At 60.0% G+C, this 18,282-nt stretch overlaps 2 protein-coding genes across 12 annotated transcripts in view; both read right to left on the bottom strand.

The window, feature by feature from the left end:
- Positions 1-370: 370 nt before the first annotated feature.
- On the bottom strand, positions 371-2,556 carry TMEM86B (transmembrane protein 86B). The gene is made up of 3 exons (XM_077133547.1): positions 2,458-2,556; positions 1,800-2,046; positions 371-735 (listed from the first exon to the last, which is right to left on the bottom strand). The coding sequence occupies exons 1-3, from the start codon at positions 2,506-2,508 to the stop codon at positions 371-373; spliced, it is 663 nt and encodes a 220-aa protein (XP_076989662.1). The 5' UTR covers positions 2,509-2,556.
- A 1,374-nt stretch (positions 2,557-3,930) lies between these two features.
- Positions 3,931-18,282, bottom strand: part of PPP6R1 (protein phosphatase 6 regulatory subunit 1) — a 28,970-nt gene continuing 14,618 nt past the window's right edge. For 8 of the 11 annotated variants that reach the window (XM_077130746.1, XM_077130743.1, XM_077130738.1 and 5 more), the window contains 22 exons: positions 17,939-18,125; positions 17,711-17,848; positions 17,515-17,580; positions 16,537-16,649; positions 16,344-16,457; positions 15,485-15,647; positions 15,220-15,372; positions 14,947-15,081; positions 14,322-14,386; positions 14,121-14,236; positions 13,924-14,009; positions 13,255-13,344; positions 13,052-13,149; positions 10,350-10,407; positions 10,080-10,255; positions 6,563-6,696; positions 6,292-6,472; positions 6,132-6,202; positions 5,558-5,639; positions 5,134-5,244; positions 4,992-5,048; positions 3,931-4,903 (listed from right to left, as the gene is read on the bottom strand). In XM_077130746.1, coding sequence (XP_076986861.1) covers positions 4,900-4,903; positions 4,992-5,048; positions 5,134-5,244; positions 5,558-5,639; positions 6,132-6,202; positions 6,292-6,472; positions 6,563-6,696; positions 10,080-10,255; positions 10,350-10,407; positions 13,052-13,149; positions 13,255-13,344; positions 13,924-14,009; positions 14,121-14,236; positions 14,322-14,386; positions 14,947-15,081; positions 15,220-15,372; positions 15,485-15,647; positions 16,344-16,457; positions 16,537-16,649; positions 17,515-17,580; positions 17,711-17,848; positions 17,939-18,125 — 2,398 coding nt within the window. In that variant the 3' untranslated portion in view covers positions 3,931-4,899. Of the gene's footprint in view, positions 4,904-4,987; positions 5,049-5,133; positions 5,245-5,557; positions 5,640-6,131; positions 6,203-6,291; positions 6,473-6,562; positions 6,697-10,079; positions 10,256-10,349; positions 10,408-13,051; positions 13,150-13,254; positions 13,345-13,923; positions 14,010-14,120; positions 14,237-14,321; positions 14,387-14,946; positions 15,082-15,219; positions 15,373-15,484; positions 15,648-16,343; positions 16,458-16,536; positions 16,650-17,514; positions 17,581-17,710; positions 17,849-17,938; positions 18,126-18,282 lie in introns of those variants that run through there. The other 3 variants (XM_077130740.1, XM_077130744.1, XM_077130739.1) reach the window with 3 other exon arrangements.

Raw genomic sequence — 18,282 nt, 5'->3', positions numbered from 1 at the left:
GGCTGCCCTAAGATGTCACCCAGCCCTGGGCCCAGCCTGACGCAGTCCCGCCCCACACATCGCTCTCCTCCACTGTGACCATCCTTCCCCACCGGCCTCCCCAAGTCACCGACACAGCGCGTTTCAACACCCACTTTATTCAGGCAAAGAAAAATACTTCAGGGCGTGGGGGGGGACCGACAGGCGGGGCGGGGCCGCGGGGGAGGGGTCGAGCCGGCGGGGCGGGGTCAGCTCCCGAAGGCGGGGCGGGGCCAGGGCCCGCGGGCGGGGCGGGGTCAGCTCCCGAGGGCGGGGCGGGGCCAGGGCCCGCGGGCGGGGCGGGGTCAGCTCCCGAGGGCGGGGCGGGGCCAGGGCCGCGGGCGGGGCGGGGTCAGCTCCCGAGGGCGGCGCTCGCGAGCAGGGCCTGGGCGGCGTAGTAGGTGGTCATGACGAGCAGCCGGCCGTGGGGCAGCGGCTGCGCGAAGGTGTCCCAGGCCAGCAGCGCGTCGGAGAAGGTGAAGAGCAGCGCGCCGCGCCCGGCGCGGGCACCCCGGGCCAGGCCGCGCCACAGCACGAGCCCCAGTAGCAGCGCGTAGGCGGCCACGGGCGCGGCCAGCGCGGGCGGCAGGTGCGGCCGCAGCAGGCGCAGGAGCGCGGCGGCGGCCAGGAGCGCGGGCGGCAGCAGGCCCGGCCGCAGCGGGAAGAAGCCGAGCGCCGCCAGGTAGAGCACGTGCGCGGCCGCGAAGGCGGCCATGCCTGGGCGGAGAGAGGGCCGTGAGCTCGCGGGAGGGCGCCCGGTCGCTCTTTGCCTCCACGGGCAGCAGGGCCGGGGGACGCTGTCCGGACAGCCGAGAGGGAAGCCCCCGAGCGTCCCTGCAGGGGAGTGGGAGGCAGGCGGCCCGTCGGCGCGCTGGAACGTGCACAGCCCTATAGAGTGCCAGCCTCAAGGCGGAACCTTGAAGAAGTCTTGTCGAGTGAAACCAGCCAGGCACAAGAGGACAAATATTGTACGATCTCAATGATGAAATCAGAATGCGCGGACTCATAGAAGAAACAGGTCACCAGGCATGGGGGGGGGGGGGGCAAGAGTAGAAATGCTTAATAGGGAGAGTCTCGGGGGAGACAGGAAAGTGTGGGTAATGGACAGGGGTGATGGTGGCACGTCACTGTGAACATAACTGATGCCACCGAGTGGTAGTCTTGAAAGAGGTTAAAAGGGGGACATTTGGCTTATATATATGGTTCCACAATAAAAATTGTAAAAATAATCAAAGGTTGAATTCAGCTGAGGCAAGCAAAATGCTTTTTTTTTAATGGAGCCTGTTGTTCTTTCCCTGCCCCACAGCTCCCACCGACTCCCCAGCACCCTCCAAGAGAGCACCTGCCTTTGCCTGCCATGACCTGCAAGCCCCACACCCTCAGACCTCAGGCTCCCTCAGGCCTGACCATCACTCTGATCTGCTCGGACCCCACTCCCTTTGCCCTTGCAGGTCCTGAAACAGGCACGTGGCTGGCTCTGTCCAAACTTTACCTTCTCCGCGACCTCATTCTTGAAGTTGCAGCACCCCCTCTCCCTCCCTTTTGTTTCTCTCACCACTGTCACTTCCTCGGCTAATGCTGTCTTGGCTCCCCTGACTGCAGTGGAAGCCCCATGGGGACAGGGCTCTGGGTCTGTCCTGGCCGTGGCTGCCTCCGAACCCAGTCTGGACTCACAGGGGGTGCTCAAGAAACAGTCTGCGGCCAGGCCCCCCGACAGCACGCGGGCCAGACCCAAGGGCTGGATGTACACACCGAAGCCCACAACAGGGGGTGCTGCTCACCGTACAGGAAGCCCTCAGGCCAGATGAGGCAGACGTCCCCCACGAAAGAGCACAGAAGGGCCCCCTGGAAGAGGGCGGTGGAGCCCCCATCTGGGGCCATGGCCCCCAGGAACACCACCAGGCAGAGGATGGGCAGACCTTTGAACAGCGCAGCGATCCAGGACGGCTGGTCCTCAGGGACCCAAACGAGCAAGTAGATGGCGCAGGTGAGGAAGAAGGGGCTCAACCACCTGGCAATGTGTAGGGGCTTCCCAGAGAGGGGCAGACGCTGAGCCCCTCAGGCCAGCCCAGAGTCCCCCAGCAGCCACCCTCCCCACAGGGATCCACAGCTCCAGGTACTTTGGGAATTAGGCCCAGCAGGTCACGATTCATGTAACCAGGCTCAGCAGTAGGGGCCCCAGCCCCTCCTCCCTCACACCCGGGGGTCCGGGCCCCCAGCCCCTCCTCCCTCACACCCGGGGGTCCGGGCCCCCAGCCCCTCCTCCCTCACACCCGGGGGTCCGTTCCCACCACTGTCCTGGGACCTGAGCTTTCCAGGTCACCTTGGGTGACTGGGTTGTGCAGCCCCCAGCCTCCCAGGCCAACACCCCAAGCAATTCCTCAAGGACTGGAGACCTGCGGTGGGTGTGGACCCCCCTCCCACACTGTGCAGGCTCACTTGGGTTGAGATGCGAGGGTTTCTGGGCAGCCCCACTTTCTGGCGGTCCATGTTGGTCTGTGACACCCCCCCAGCCCATGTCTGGACACCACTGGCTCTGGGGGGTGGGGGGGTGGGAGGGGCACTCATGGTTACACATTAACCCAAAGAGTCCTGTGGACTCTGGGACTGATAACTGGCTCAGGGAGATTGATTCCACTGCCCCCATGCCCTGGGGACAGCCCTGCCTGGCACTTGCTGATAAGGGAACCCAGGTCCATCCCGGGCCCATGGACTCCCCAGCCCCACAGGTCCCTGCTGCTCTCACTACAGGCCTCCTCCCAGAGCCCTCCCCGTGTCCTCTGGGCCAATCACAGGTGGGTGGATGGTGCAATTCTCCCATCTCTGGCCCTGCCAGGAAAAACAGGAAGAACAGTGCCCTGGGGTCCCCTGAGGACCCATCTGGGGGAGTCCTCGCTCAGCTCCAGGGCCCCCTGCGGGCCTCCTAGACACACCCCCCAGGTTGCCTTCCCAGGGAGCCACCACCTCCAGCGCGTGCCCAATGAAGGAGTAGATGAGGAAAGACTGACGCGTGGGCAGAAAAGGAAGGGTGGCTGTTCTTGTCAGCTAAGAGTGACCTCTGGGTGGGCCCTCCAGCCTGACTGTGACCTGGGGAGAGTGGCCCCCACATTCAGATGCCACTGAAACAGGCTTCCCAGGACAGGAGTCACTCTTGGCTATGTGTAAAGCCTTTCTCCCCCTTTAACCTTAAACAATGCTGCTGCTGGGATCAGGTTTGAATGAGAGGCCTCCTGGGCTCCGGCCTGCCTGGCTTAGCTCCCGTGCACCTCCTCCCTGCTTTAAGGAAGGGCCGGGCACTCAGAGAGACGCCACCAGCAAAGCTGGTGGAGCAGTTCCCTTGCCCATGCCGGGGCAAGGGCCATGTCCGGAGAGGCTCTGCCGCCTCCTCCTGTCCGTACTGGCCAGAGCCTGCAAGAAGCCGAGGTCCTGCCTGGCAGGTGAAGCCTGGGCTGGGTCCCGAGACTCGGACCTGAAAGGAAAGGCAGAAGCCTCCACCCAGCTCAGACTCCAGCCTCACTGGAGGCTTGCCCTGCCTCCCCCTGTGCTCTGAGTGCCACAACTAGCCGTCACCTCTTAGCCCCTGCAGAGGTGGCCCCAGCTGGGAGCCGAATGGCCACAGGCCAGCAGTGTGGGTACAAGAGAGCTAGGCTGGAGCCCAGCTGTTGTTGGGCACTGGGAGGCAACAGGGCCCACTTCCTTCCAGGGAAATCCCTTCCCTGTTCTGAGCAGAAGTTGCTCTCCTACCAGCCCAGGGACCAGGGCGAAGGGCCTCAGGGCAGCTGGAGGTCTACTCCTCTCAGAGCAGGGAGCAAATAGCCCAGTGATGGTGTGTGGTCCTGAAGCCTGGAGGGCTGAGGTCCAGCAAGGGGCCCACCCCCATCCCGCATCCCGAGGCCAGTCTCCACCACCAGGAACCTTAAACTGTTTTACTTTATTTATATTTGCAATATGAAATAGAAGCTCAGCACAAACACACGCTCACACTCACGCCAGCTTGGGGAGAAGGAGCTGGGGACAAGGCCACTTGGCAGCTGGGGCTGGAGCCCCAGACACTCAGGATGGTCGGGGGGACCCAGCCAGATCCCCATCGGGGATCCGTGAGAGATGCGGAGGTGGGAGGAAGTGTGGGTGTGGGTGAATGTGTACAGGCCCCACGGGAATGTCACACAGGGAGGGCCCCATGAACAAGGATGCCCAGCCCACTCCCCAGCAGAGTTCAGGCAGGTGGGGAGCGGCCCCTGTAGCTCCTGGCCTGGGTAAAAGTGCAGGGTTTGGGGGGCAAGGGAGTGAGGGCAAAGGCACAGACAGCCCCTTGGGCCCCTCTACCCTCACCAGCAACCCCCCAAGAGACCTGAGCTGATGGCCAAGTGTGAGTGTGGGGTCTGCCGGCTTGCATTCCAGACCCAGGACAGCCACAGACAGGGGCAAGGCCTGCCTGCTGGGAGTGGCTCAAGTCTGTTCCTCTGTCCTGTGTGTGCCCTCGGCCCCACGTCCACCGTCCCACCAGCACCGCTGTCCTGACTACTCCTCTCACGCTCCCCCCGCCCGTCTCCTCCCACAATATATATATATATATAATATATAATATAGGTCTCTCTCTCCTCTCTCTCTAGTTGACTCTCTATATCTTTATTCTAGGAGGCAAAGCTCCGTAATTTCTTTTTTCAGTGCAAATGGGGTGGGGCGGGGCAGGGGCCTGTCTCTCTCCCTGGCACCAGCCTCCTGGGAGTCCAGAAGAGAGGATGTGGGAGGGGAGGGGGTGGCATAAGGGGCTGATGGGGAAAGTGGAGACCACCCTGGGACCCCAGCCTAGCCCCACCCTAGGTAGAGTCCACCGGGAGTCTGGACGATTTGGCCACCAGCGCCACTGGGCCCAGGTGGCTACCTGGAAACAGACAGGAAGCAGCAGGTGAGAAGTGGGAGGGTGCCCTCTCAGGAACCCCAGGGCCCCCCGGCCCCATGCCTGCACTCACTGGGAGCCTGGGGCAGAGCCGTTGGGCATCGGAGGTGGAGGCTCCAGGACCTGGGCACTGTCAGGGAGGGGAACACAGGAGGTTGTCACCACTTCACCCATGCCGGCACCAGGCCACCCCCCAGGCTGGGCCCACCACTCACCTCTGGCTTTGGTGAAGGCCCAAGGATTCTGGGCCCTTTTCCCCCTCGGTGGACTGGGAGAGCTGGGAGGCCCCGGAGGCTGGGACAGAGGTAGAGGGGTCTCCGGGAGCGCTGGGGATGGAAGAGTCAGCATGAATTACTGCATCAACTACAGCAGTGCTTCCTCGGCACCTGGCCGCGGCAGCCCTGCACACAAGCTCCCCAATCCTGCCTCAGGAGAGCCTGCACAGGGGCCAGACAAGGCGCAGAACGACACCAGTCCCAGGCGCCTGCACCCAAGGCCCAGACTATATCCACTACGGGGTGCGTGGCCCTGAAAGTGCACAGCATGGGGCCGGGGGGCCCAGCAGCTACAAGGGTGGCCTCAGGAGGCGAAAGCACAGCCTGGTATCACCCCCAGCAAGGTGCAACGCAGCCCTGTCACCTGTTCAAGGAGCTGGGGGTGGATTGCATCCCGTTGAGGGTGGCCTGGAAGTCTCCGATGCTGACTAAGGCCTGGCAGGGCCCTGTGGAGAAAGCAGGGCAGTTGAGGGCAAGGTTCAACCTGTGGCAAGCAGCCCAACTCGGGGGTGCCTCAACACAGGCAGGGTGTAGGCAGTGGGGGAGTGGGTCACAGGGGATGCAGAGACATGGGGAACATGGAGACCACTTTCTGTGGCTGCCAGAGCATACAGGCCAGGGGTGCTGGGGGATACAGAGGAGATGTGGGCTGCGAGAACTGCCAGCTGTGGGAGACAAAGTACATGGATGGGCTGAGGGGGGCGTGGAGGGGTGGGCTGAGGGGGAGGGGAGGGGTAAACTAAGGGGGAAGGGGAGGGACGGCTGAGGGGACACAGGCCATGGCTGCGTGGGCAGCAGGGAAGAGTGATGCCCGCAGCTCAGACTCTCTGCAGCCCCCTACCAGGCCGGGTTGGTGCCTGGCCCCCATGGTCCCTGAGGTGTAGCTCTGGGATGGGCACGTGAGGGTTGGCAGGGGCAGCACTGTGCAGGAAGCTTACCCGCAGTCTCTGCTACGTGGCCACTGCTTGTGGCTTCCTGAGGTGCTGAGGGGGGCACAGGGTCCTTAGACCTGGATGGAGGAGATGCGGCCAGGGGATGGAGCTGAGACCAGGGCCCAGCCTCCCGCCCCAGACCCGGGCCTCCATGCCCCATGCTCACCTGACCTGCAGGGTACCGCTGGCCGGAAGGGTGGCCAGGTTCTGAACAGGGAAGCCCTGGGGGAGACCAAGAGGTTCCTGGGGGACCGGAGACCCAGGGCTTGGCCCCTCTTTCTCAGAGATGGGGGGGTCTGCTGCAGTCCCCGTAGGCACTGGGTCAAATGTGGCTGTCCAGCTGGGGCCTGGAGCAGGGGGACAGGGTTTAGGGGTGGGTGCAGTGGCCAAGCAGACACAGCATCCACAATGGCCCCATGTTTTCCCCACTCACTCACCCTGAGGGCTGGGGCTGGGGTACAAGGGGGAGGCAGCCCCTCCCCTGGCCACATGGCGCTCACCATCCTCCTCCTCATCCTCCCCCTCCTCTTCCTCTTCATCTTCCTCCTCGCTGTCTGTGCTGCCTCCACTCCTGCTCAAGAAAGCAACTCGTGAGCCAGACAGGCTGGCTGTAGAGGGACAGCGTCCCAAGTCCCAGGGGCTGGCGCAGCCCAGCCTATGTCCAGTGAGCCTCATCTGCAAATGACCTGAAAGGCAGTGGAAGGACTGAGAGGCCAACAGGGCTGTGCCTGGATCCTGGCTCCCTGAGCATAGGGAGTGGTCCGGCCTCAGGCTCCTGGCCCGAAGACAAGAGGGACTTGGGGTCACCTTGGAGAGGCAGAAGGGCCATGTAGGAAGGCGGTAGCACCGGCCTCAGATGTCCTGGTCCAACGATGAGACCCATTCAGCCAAACACAACAGGGCCAGGCTGCCAGCACAGGCGAGCCCCTAGGTACCCTGGGAGCCTGCAGGGCCTGGCTGGTAGTTTGCCTGCCATTCCTCCAGCCAGGCCCTCCTCCACTGTCCCCTCCGCACTCAGAGCAGCGTCTGGCCCATGGAGCCACTCCAGATGCACGGGTCCAGGGCTGGCTGCTGACTGACCCACATACTCATCAGCAGGGAGCTGTCAGGCAAAGTGCATGGTTTCTAAAATGCTGAATGCAGTTCGCTGTTCCAACAGCAATGCTGATGAAGTACAAAATAATATTTTTATACAATTAAAAATAAATAGAGGGCAGTGCAACAGTGGCTCAGCAGGTAGAATTCTCACCTGCCATGCTGGAGACCCAGGTTTGATTCCTGGGACCTGCCCATGCGAAAAAATAAATAAAAACTAGAAACCCTGGGCAAACTAGGAATACATGGCAACTTCCTCAACATGATAAAGAACATCTACAAAAAACTGAAAACTGACATCATGCTTGAGATGGTGAGAGGCTGAAAGCTGTCCCCCTAAGATGAGGACCCAGACAAGATGCCCACTGTCACCACTACTCTTCAATACTCACTAGGAGTTCCAGCCAGGGAATTAGGCAAGAAAAAGAAATCAAGAGCACCCAGATTGGAAAAGAAGTAAAACTATCTCTTTTTGCAGGTGACATGAGTTCATACAGAGAAAATCCCAGGGAATCCACCATGAGACTATGTGAACCAAAACACAAGCTCAGCGAGGCTGCATGATACCAGAACCACCCACAAAACTCAGTAGTACTTCCATGCACTTGTACCAAACAACCCGAAATGAAATCAAACCAACAATTCGACTTACAATAGCATCAAAAAGAATTAAATACTGAGTAATAAATTTTTAAAAAGTACAAAACCAACTCTGAAAAGTACAAAACAGTGTTGAAAGAATTAAAGACCTAAATAAATGGGAAACCATCCTACTGTCCTGGGTCAGAAGTCAATGCTGTTAAGATAGCAACACTTCCCAAACAGACCTAGAGATTCAACACAGCCCCTATCAAAATCCCAACAATCTGTCTTGCAGAATTGGAAAAGCTGACCTTCAAATTCATGAGACAACAAAACAATCCTGACAAAGATCAAAGTTGGGTGACACACACTTCCCGATTCCCCGAGTTACTACAATGCTCCAGGGACCCAACAGTGCGGTGGTGCTGTGGGCCAGGAAGGCAGGCCAGGGGGCAGAGACAGACCACACGCCAGCGGCCAGCTGCACCTCATCAAGGACCAAGACTGTTCGTGGGGGACCGAATCTCACCTCATAAGACATGTTCAAGACTTAATCCACACTCCTGGGTGAGTGACCACATTTGGTTTTTATTTGTATAAAAAGTATATATATTATATAATAGAACTCTTAAAGATCCTATTCAAATGCAGCCAAACTGAACGGGGCGGGCCTCAGTCCATCTGGATAGAGTCCTTACAAGCAGGAGGAAACTGAAATGGAAGCAGGAAGAGCTAGCAGTGAGCCAGAGATGCGAGCCCAGAAATTCCAAGGCCTGTGGCCCACCAGCACCAGAATGTGAGACTCAGGAGAAAGCACAGGCTGGCAAGAGCTTGATTTGGGCTTCCAGCCTCCAAAACTGAGAGATGATAACTTCCTATTCCTTAAGCCATCCAGTGTGAGTATTTTTAAAGCAGTCCTGCCCTGGCAGATTCAGACATGATTCAAGGGTAAAAATGGCCTTTTCAGCAATGCTGGTGGGAACCTTGGGTATTCCCATGCAAAAGAAAGTATCTAGACCCTTTTCTCCTGCCATTTACAAAAATTAGCTCAAAATGGATCAATGACAGAAACACAAGAACTAAACCAATAAAACTCTTAGAAGAGAACATGGGTAAATATTCCTGACACTTGATGGGCAGTAGTTTCTTATATACAACACCAAACGTACAAACAACAACAAAAATAAATCAGACTTCATCAGAACTTAAAACTTGTGCATGCAAGGACATTAAGAAGAAAATGAAAATACAACCAACAGAATGGGAAAAAAGAGTTGCAAATCTAGTATCTGATAAGAGTCTACAATAATATACAAAACATATAAATAACTTCCACAGCTCAACAACAAAAAGACAAACCACCCAATTAAAAATGGACAAAGGACTCAAACAGACATTTCTCCAAAGAGGAAATACAAATGGCCAATAAGCACGTGAGAAGATGCTCCACCTCAGTCATATCAGAGAAATGCAAATCAAACCACACCGAGAGGCCACATCGCATCTCAAACCCACCAGGATGGTGAGGGCGTGGAGAAGCTGCAGCCCATGAGGTGCTTTGAAGGCACGGGAGGGCTACAGGAATCCTTCTGCTTCTCCATACGGAGCTGATGAGAAGGTGCCTGGAGCTATCCGCCAGGGGAGGCCCTGGGTGCTCTCCCGTATGTAAACAGAAATGTTGAAACCACACCCTCGCTGCCCCCAAAGCAAATCACTGGCCCACGGCTCACAGTTGCAGGCAGCAATAGTTAGACGTACGTGACCCCCCATCCCCATCTATCTCTGTAGTGGGAGACCCCCAGGACCAGCCAGCATCACAGGTGCTGAATGGAACATCTGGGAGGGCAGGGTGATCCATCATCCCTATTTTACTGGAATTCTGCTGCCCAGGGTCCTTTTACCACCGCCTAGGGAAAACCTGACTGGGCATGGAGTGCCGTGCTTTTCAGGGGAAGGCAGAGCCAGGGGATGGAGAGAGGCAATCCTAGATGCACCCAGACCTGGACATCCCCAAAGAGCTGCCTCTTTAAGCTGTCACCCACTGCTTTTGCAGCTTACCACACTTGAGCTGCTATCGCTCAAAACTGAAAGCACGCCAACTAACACACGTGCCACATCCTCCTTGCTTTAGCTCACTTCTAAGGGAGAAAGCTCTGTTCCAAGTGGCCTCTAACATACTGGGTCAGGAAACCCCTGGGACCCAGCTGTGTTGGAAGCTTGGAAAAGGCAGACAAGAAGGCATGGCCAGGCACAAGGCCTGGCAGACCCCAGACTCACCGGACACCCTGGGGCTGGCCCAGGCGCATACCCCTTGCCAGCTGGTGGCTCTGCCAGGCACCATCCTCTCCATCTGACTCCCCAGACCCCTGGCCCTCTTCATCTTCCTCCTCCTCATCATCATCAAACTGCTGGATCCGGTCCTTGTAGCAGATCTCAAGCAGGTTAGAGTTGGGCTGCAGGGAGAAGGGGAGGGTGGGCTGTCGGCCTACAGCCCCCTGACAGCCCCTCCATCACCCACCACAGCTAGAGAGCCTGGGCTGCACTCACATTCTCGTCGTCAGCGTTGAGGGAGAAGGTGATGCTGGCTGTCTTGTCAAAAGGCGCACTGGGGAGGGGCCGGAGGAACAGTGAGCCAGGGGTACTGGCGCAGGCTCTTCTCCCCCTCCCTTAGCGCATACCTAGCAGGTACCTATCCTGACCCCAAAGCACACTGGGCCTCTACACCAGCAGCCACACCCCGTCGGGGGATAAACCAAAGCAAGGAGACAGCACCACTTGTGAAAAGGGGCAGCTGTCACTTTGTTTCAATGAGAAAATGTGGAGCTGGTGAAGGCGACCCAACGGCAAGGCACTGACAAAATGGACCCAATGCTCTGTCCATTTGTTTCTTCCGTGAAAATGCACCCCAGGCAGGCACACAGCAGGACCCCAACCTCCACACACTCGGGGGCTGGCCCAGACTCCACAAGGATGGGCAAAACAATCACCTCTGGGACTTCTGAAACACAGTCATTGCCTAGGGCTTGAACTGAGACTCTGTAAAGATCTCATGCACTAGTCTACCTCCCTGGAACCTATAATTCCCGGAGGGCTCCTGGGTCAGAGAAATACTGAAACCCAGAGGGCCCAGCCTCTCCAGGATTATATATTAATTACATTCCTCTGTCCTTTAGTGTGGACACCCTTTCCCAACATGAAAACATCAGAACGGTTATAGTCCAAAGATGCCTATAGACTGGGAGAACGATCAAAAGAGGAGGAGGAGGTATAACAGAGAAAACAGGATTTAACAAATGAGCATGGTAGCTGAATCACTATATTAATTTTCCTTCTGGCCTCCAGTGTTTAGGAGAAGCTAAAAGGAAGAATCTGAGATGGTGGATTACTGGCCCATGACAAATCTGGGATCTGCTCTGTAATTACCTGTTGAAGTGTGCTTTGAAAATTACTGCCTTTTCTTTTTTTGCTTTGTATATATGCTTTATTTTACAATAAAAATGCTTTTAAGGGGGTACAAGGGTAGTTCAGAGGTAGAATTCTCACCTACCATGTGGAAGACCCAGGTTTGATTCCTGGCCCATGCACCTCAACCCTCCCCCACCAAAAAAAAATTCAACAAATGGTGCTGCAAAAATGGGACAATCACATGGAAAAAGAATGAAATGTGACCCACACTACATAGCATACAAAGAAAAAAAAAAAAAGATGTTAAGCAAAGCAGCAGTCATGCCTCAGCACCCCGCCCCGACACAAAGGCAGGGTCTGATTGGGGAGAGGAAGCACTGCAAGCAAACAGCCTGCTCCCCCACGTGCGCTCCTGGGCAGGACAGATGCCTTGTCAACACTGACACACGCTGCAGGCTGTCCGCGCACGACTCGTGGCGGCCTTATTTCCTGTGCCCCTCCTCCTCTTCAGGAACTCCACGTCTACACACGCCCACCCCGGCCCCCGTGTCACAGCACCTCGTCTCTGCACAGGACTGGCCCTCGAGCCCACCCAGAGCAGGCACTGTTCTGAGCGCTGAGCGCGCACTGCTGGCGCCCTGAGGGCCTGCCCTGACAACAGTGGGGTTCATGGGGGGTACGGGGGGTGGCACACAGGCGGCCTGGGGGAAGGGAGGCAGGAGCCCACAAGCTACCCCTGGGTCGCGTTCCTGACCCCACTGCCCTGCCTTGGCCGACTGAGCATCTTCAACCCCACGGGATGACAGCAGCGCTCATTCACGTTTATTCAACAACTCCTCTCGGCTCTGTTGCATTTAAGTGCTGTCACCCCCCAGAATATACTCTGTTAGAAGGGGGCAACAAGGCTCCTCTGGTTCCAAAGGGTTGGCTGGCAGGCAGGATGGCTGCAGGGCCCTGGTTGTGGGATGCAGGGCGGAGCTCTTCACAGAGACTCTGCAGCACCGGGCTCGGGTCTCTGCATCGTGCAGCAGCCCCGGGCAGCGACACGACCCTGATGTTGCAGGTATGTCCTGGGCCAAGGGACAGCTCTGGGCCTCGGTTTCCTGAGCTTTCCCAGGACACTTAACGAGGGACCCCCATGGGAAGCTCCTCATGGCAGCTGGCACCTCAGCCTCTCCCAGACACCTGCACAGCTCAGCAGAGCCTACTCGCTGCCCCTCAGCCGTCCAACCCAGATGCGACAGAGCTCCCCAAAGCAGGCTTTTCTTTGGCTGGCACCCTCCCACTAGGCCCAGGTACAGACTCTCCAAAAGGGCCTGTACTCGCTCCTCCCAGCTGCTCCAGGCAGGCTCTGGAACCACAGAGTTCTCAGAGATGGTGAGGTCCCTGTCCCCCGGGACCCTGTGACCCCCCTGCCCCCAGCTGCTACCCATGACACCCCCAGGACTAAGCTTAGCATTTCACAGAAAAGGAGGTGAGGGTGGGCAGGGGATGCCCCAGGTTGCTGGTCAGGTAGCAGGAGAACAAAACTCAGAACCAAGGCCCCAGGACTGGGGTGACTGCCTGTGCCTCATCTCTCAGGGCTGCCATCTTTTGAGGGGAGAGGCAAGGGTGGGGGCAGCAGGCAGGAGTGGCCCTAGAGGGCTCAGGGGTAGCAAGAAATATGCAGGGAAAGGTACCACCTGGGGTGGAGGAAGGACCGAAGGCCAGCAGGGCCTGGGGTGAGCCTTGGACGGAAAAGAGGAAGGCAATGCCGGGCAGGCTGCCTTGAAGCCAAGGCTGAGGAACAGGAGACAGGACAAGCTGCGCCATGGCTGGGACACCCCACTCCCAAACACACTCACTTCACGCTCTCCTCCTGCTCCCCAAACTCCTCATCGTTGAACCCGAAGTGGTCAATAAAGGCTGAGGTCATGCGCTGCATCTGGAAATCCATGAACGCCTGCGGGGGCACAGGCCCATCAGGCAGGGGCAGAGTGGGGCCCAAGGCTGCAACACCAGGCAGGGTCGCCAAGCAGTCAGGGCTGCCGGACCCACCCCGGCCCACCTGCTGCAGCACGGCCTCCTCGGGGAAGTGGAACTCTTTCAGCCGGTCGTCCTCGTCGTCACTGGAGGAGTGTAGGTGGTGGGTGTTCACCTGGGGACGGGCAGGAATCAGGGCTGGGCAGGGTGGGGGAGAGTGGACAGCTCTGGGAGGACAGGGAGAGGGAGGGGGGAGGGGAGAGGGGGAGGGGGGAGGGGGCTGTCTGTGACTGGAAGAGGTTTGCCACGAGAGAGGTAAACATGGAGAAAGAGACCACCTTTGACAAAGAGGCCCAGCCCACAGCTGCCACAGACATGTGGTAAGGTGGGGGACACAGCTGGGAAGGCCACAGAGGGGCAGGGAGGGGTGCTGCCAGATAGGAGGCCCAGCGGGGCAGGGCAGGTGGGAGTCATGGCAGGACGGGGCAGGGCGGGTGGGGGGCACGGTGGGCAGGGCGGAGGGGGGCACGGTGGGCAGGGCGGGAGGGGGGTACGGTGGGCAGGGCGGGTGGGGGGCACGGTGGGCAGGGCGGAGGGGGGCACGGTGGGCAGGGCGGGTGGGGGGCACGGTGGGCAGGGCGGTGGGGAGCACGGTGGGCAGGGCGGAGGGGGGGCACGGTGGGCAGGGTGGAGGGGGGCACGGTGGGCAGGGCGGAGGGGGGCACGGGGCTGCAAGCCTGCGGGAGCCTCTCACCAGGTCCACCAGGTTCTTCTTGTTGGTCTCGGCCAGGGGTCCCGCCACGAAGGCCTCCCAGCGCTCCAGCTGTTCGCCAGGCAGCTCTGCTCACACAGGGGGAGGGGGTGGACTTCAGAGCCCCCAGGTCCTTCCGTGCGCACACTCCTCCCCGAGGAGGGGGTGTCGGACCAGGCCCCCGCCCCCGGGGTGCCTACCCTTCAGCAGCTGCCCCAGCTGCTCGGCGTTGGGCCCCTTCTCCGTGCTCTGCACCACAGCGTTGGCGATCCGCGTCAGGTGGCCCATGTAGCCTTTCCGCTGGCCGCCCTCAGACCTGGGTGCAAACAGGAGGCCACAGCGGCAGGTGGGCACCCGCTCCCCGGCCCTCCCCACAGCCCAAGGGTGGCCCAGGCACTCACTGCACACGGTCATTCTCCTCCCAGGACACCAAGATTCGCTCCACCAGGCGGCACCGCTGCAGCAGCTGTGGGGAGCAGGGAGGGGGCAACGTTTCAGGAAGGAGGGGCGGGCAAGCCTGGACCTGCAGACCCACCAAAGGTCCAGCGCCACGCTCCGCTTGGAGGCCAGCAGGAACTCTATGCAGCCGCTGCCCCAGCTGGGTGCCCCCAGGCATGGGGGCAGGGGTCACCTCCCAGGAGCTGCACTGCAGCAAGGTCTCACCACACAGGAACCCAGGCTTAGACCTGGGGGGCCATGCCAAGCACCGGGTGCCACAGCCCAGGGGTAGGCTCGGAGGGGGACCACTGCCTCTCCTTGGCCACTCCCACACGCAGCCCAGTCTGATCCTTCTACAAGAAGCCCTGCCCACAGCCTCCTGGCCCTTCTCAAATGGGCCTGCCCCGACACCACCCTCACCTGTCACCTCTCCCCGGCACTGAACTTCTGAACTTGCATCCCTGCACTTCACTGCCTGCCTCTCCCAACCACTGCAAGGGCCCATGGAGGTGGCTGGTGAGGACTTGCAGGAGGAGGGGTAAGGTGCCCATGGACAGAGGGACCCGTCCACTCCCTGCCCCAGCTCACATGTTTGATGGCAGGGTTGGGCACTGGGGTCTCAGGGCTGCTGTCAGGAGGGGGCCCCGCGCTCAGCATGGCGCTTACGAACATCTCCACTTGGGCATGCAGGAAGTTGTTGAAGACATAGTGGAAGAAGAGGTCCTGAAGGGTGGGACGGACAGGAGCTAGCCCGATTGGTGCAGAGATGCACAGAGAGGCCCGGCCCACCCCGACCCCCACCCCCACATCCCCACCTCCCTGGCCAGCCCCCTGCTCCAGCCCTGGCAACCGCCCCCGCACCAGCACAGTGTTGGGCACGTCCAATGTCAGCAGCTCCTGTGTCAGGGCCGAGTCACTGGCACTAAGGGCACTGGCCAGCAGCTTGACCACGTGTAGTCGTGTGCTCCCCAGAGGCGGGGCTAGGTGGCCCCACGTGGTCTGCAGTGGCTCCAGCTGCAGAGGTAGGGAGAGGCTTGTTCCAGATTCCAGGAGGGAAGAGGCTGGGTCCTGGGGTGCCCTCCCCTGCCCTTCTCCCTGGGGCCACTCCCTAATGCCCCCCACCCACCTGGGGTGGCTGCAGCAGGAGCTGGTGAAAGTTGCTGAGCCGTGGCCGTAGGGCGTGCAGGGTACCCATGGTGGATGTGGTGCTGTCCAGGGTGCCCTGGGCCAGGAGCTCCAGCTGCCCATCCACGCTGCAGAAGAAGTTGTTCATGGTCACGGCATCGGGCCTGCAGCGGGACGGGACAGAGGCAGTGACCCACACCCCCGGGCACCTGCACATGCGGCCACGGCACATCTGGGCCTGTATGTGCATACCCCTTGGAGAAGATGTGGACGCATGTGACTGTGTAGTCTACTCTGGATGTGGGAGGAGTAGAATGGGTAGGTGCTTGAGGGAGCAGGGAGGCTGCAAGGGGCCCAGGGCTGCAGGGAGAGACCAGCTGGCCTAGGTGGACAGTGCTGCAGAGACACAAAGGCCAAGACCAGGAAGGGAAGGCCCTGCTGTGTGGGCCCCTGAGGATAAGGGACCTGCTGAGGGACTGGGGGCAGCCTGTCAGGTGCTTGGGCACTGGGGGTCCAACCCCCAAGCCAGACTGTGGCTCCACCACTCCACACCTTCGGGCACTTTACTCAGCCTCAGCTATCACTTTTAAAATGGGAACAGGAAGACAAATCTCCCAGAACCCTAATACTCCAGTAAACAGTAACGAACACAGCTGCTGTCTTTCCAGGGATACACGTGCAGCAGACCCCGCAGCAGCGTCCACGGTTGCCCCTTCTCAACAACAGAAGCACTGAAGCTCAGCGTGGAGCCGCCCAGGGAAGGAGTGCATGCTCATAAGCACCAATGGCTTGGCTTCGGGGACCCAGAAACAGAGGCCGGCCCTGAGCTGGAGAGCACCGCACACAGGCAAGGGCCCCACCTGGGCCTTCTGGGCTCCAGAAGAGTCAGCAGCACCTGGATCCCACTGACAATGACGGATGGGTTCTGCTCCCCTTCAAACATATTGCTCAGGAGCTGTTCGATCGTCTCCTGCCTGGGACAGGGTGCTGATCAGAGTGAAGGCTTTCCCACTGCCAGGCCCCCGCTGGGGCCACCCCACCCCATACACATACTTCTCTAGCGTGGCCAACAGCTGGTCAGGCTCGGAGCTGTCCTGGACTTGAATCATCTGCTCCCGGCTCAGGCGGATGATGTCACACAGGGACTGGGCCGCATTGGAGTGTTGCTGGAGGAGGGAGAGGGGCTGGGCACAGCTGGGCCAGGATGACCCCGGAAGCAGGCAATCTGCCTGAGTCCTAACTGCCCAGGGGGCTCAAGCATCCTGCTCCCAGCTCCTCAGGGAAGGGGAACATGTTTGTTCCCGTTTCACCAAGTGCCTGGAAGGGACACTCACGCAGGACTGCAGGGCGACCAGGAGGGAGCCCAGGGGCACCAGGCATAAACAGAAGAAGAAACAAGTGGAGAGAAAGGGGAAACCAAGACAGCTTCCTGGAAAAGGACATTCCTCCCAAAGCCGCGCCCCTCAGCAGCCACGTGGTGGGACCAACCCAAGTGCCCCTCGACGGGACGGGGAAACAGAAGGTGGCTCCTGCGCCCAAGGCCGAGCCCTGCCGAGCCCACCATGCCTGGGAGCAGACACCCACCTGCCCACGAGGTCTGACCAGGCAGCCTCCCAGCCCAGCAGCTGGCATGGGTACGGCCCCTGGGCCAGGACTTCGAGGGAGCCCTGGGAGCCAAGGCTCCGTAAGCTCGGGGCCGTATCACATCGCGTGGTGGCAAGGGGGGCAGAAGGGCCAGTCAGACCCTGGGCTCCCAGTGATGCTTTGTGTGCAAACCCCTCTCTGTGGGGGAGGAGAATCTACCTGAGGCCTAGGGGCTCCCCAGCCCCTCACACGAGGTACACGACAAATGGCTCTAAACACCTTGTCTTCCCTTGAGGCATTTCCTCAAATTTGGGAGGGGACCGGATGGACCAGGTGTGGAGAAAGGATTGAAAAGAAAGAGGCTGGGAACAGGCTGGGGGCCGTGGAGAGGGAGCCCAGGGCAGGGACAGACTGATGCGCCCCCAGACAGCGGGCCCCAGCACCTACGCTCTCATCTTTGGACGGGTGGATCAGCTCGATGAGGCGCTGGACAATCTTCTCCTCGTTGAGCCACTGAGGGTCAGAGAGCAGGTAGGGGGTGTCTGACCATTGGGCGTCTGGCCCTCCCCTCCCAGCTCCTTGGTCAGAGGGGCCTGGGGGTCCTGGATACTGGGCAATGGGGGCAGGGCCGTGGGGGACTCACATTGACAACATCCTGCCTCAGCTGTGGCCGCTCCACACAGGTGAGGAGCCGCAGCAGCAGATCCATGATGGCCGAGGTGCCAAGGTGCTGCAGCAGCAGGCCCACGAAGTCATCCTTCTTGCGCAGGAAGGACACCAGCTGGGGGGTGGCAGGCGGGTCACATCAGGGCGGTCCCCATCCCCGGCTGGCGCTCCACCCTGGCCCGGCCTGAGGCCCACCCTGGGGCACCTGGTCGGTCTTGCGGTTGATGAGGACGCCCATGACCTTGCTGAAGAAGCTGGCGAGCAGTGGGTTGAGGCTGCCACTGCTGCGCAGGAAGCTGTAGAGCCGGTTCAGGAGGGCCTCGTCCGTACCCAGGGCGTCGTTGATCTGAGGCACATCCGATGTCAGAATCTCGCATGCCACGCTGGGATACCTATGAGGCAGGGGGTGGCCTCAGGAGGGGCCAAGGGGTGTGTGGCCGCAAGCCCAGGCTGTACTTTCAAGAGGCTGCGGGAGGCCCTACACAGAAGGGGCAGATGTGGGGGCATGGCAGGTGCTGCTCTCCCGCCTCCTCTCCCTCCCCCTGGGCC

Source organism: Tamandua tetradactyla, chromosome 16 (assembly GCF_023851605.1).
Source record: "Tamandua tetradactyla isolate mTamTet1 chromosome 16, mTamTet1.pri, whole genome shotgun sequence".
Lineage (NCBI taxonomy): Eukaryota > Metazoa > Chordata > Mammalia > Pilosa > Myrmecophagidae > Tamandua > Tamandua tetradactyla.
Note: the sequence above shows the minus strand (reverse complement) of the source record. Positions and strands in the feature narration are given on the sequence as shown.

What these genes read in the sequence shown, in the direction of transcription:
- TMEM86B (XM_077133547.1), bottom strand. Translation starts at nt 2,508, where the DNA reads ATGGACCGCCAGAAAGTGGGGCTGCCCAGAAACCCTCGCATCTCAACC. An exon ending in ACCCTCGCATCTCAACCCAA is followed by an intron (nt 2,047 to 2,457) that starts GTGAGCCTGCAC and finishes CTCTCTGGGAAG; the next exon opens with CCCCTACACATTGCCAGGTG. An exon ending in GCCTGAGGGCTTCCTGTACG is followed by an intron (nt 736 to 1,799) that starts GTGAGCAGCACC and finishes CTCTCCGCCCAG; the next exon opens with GCATGGCCGCCTTCGCGGCC.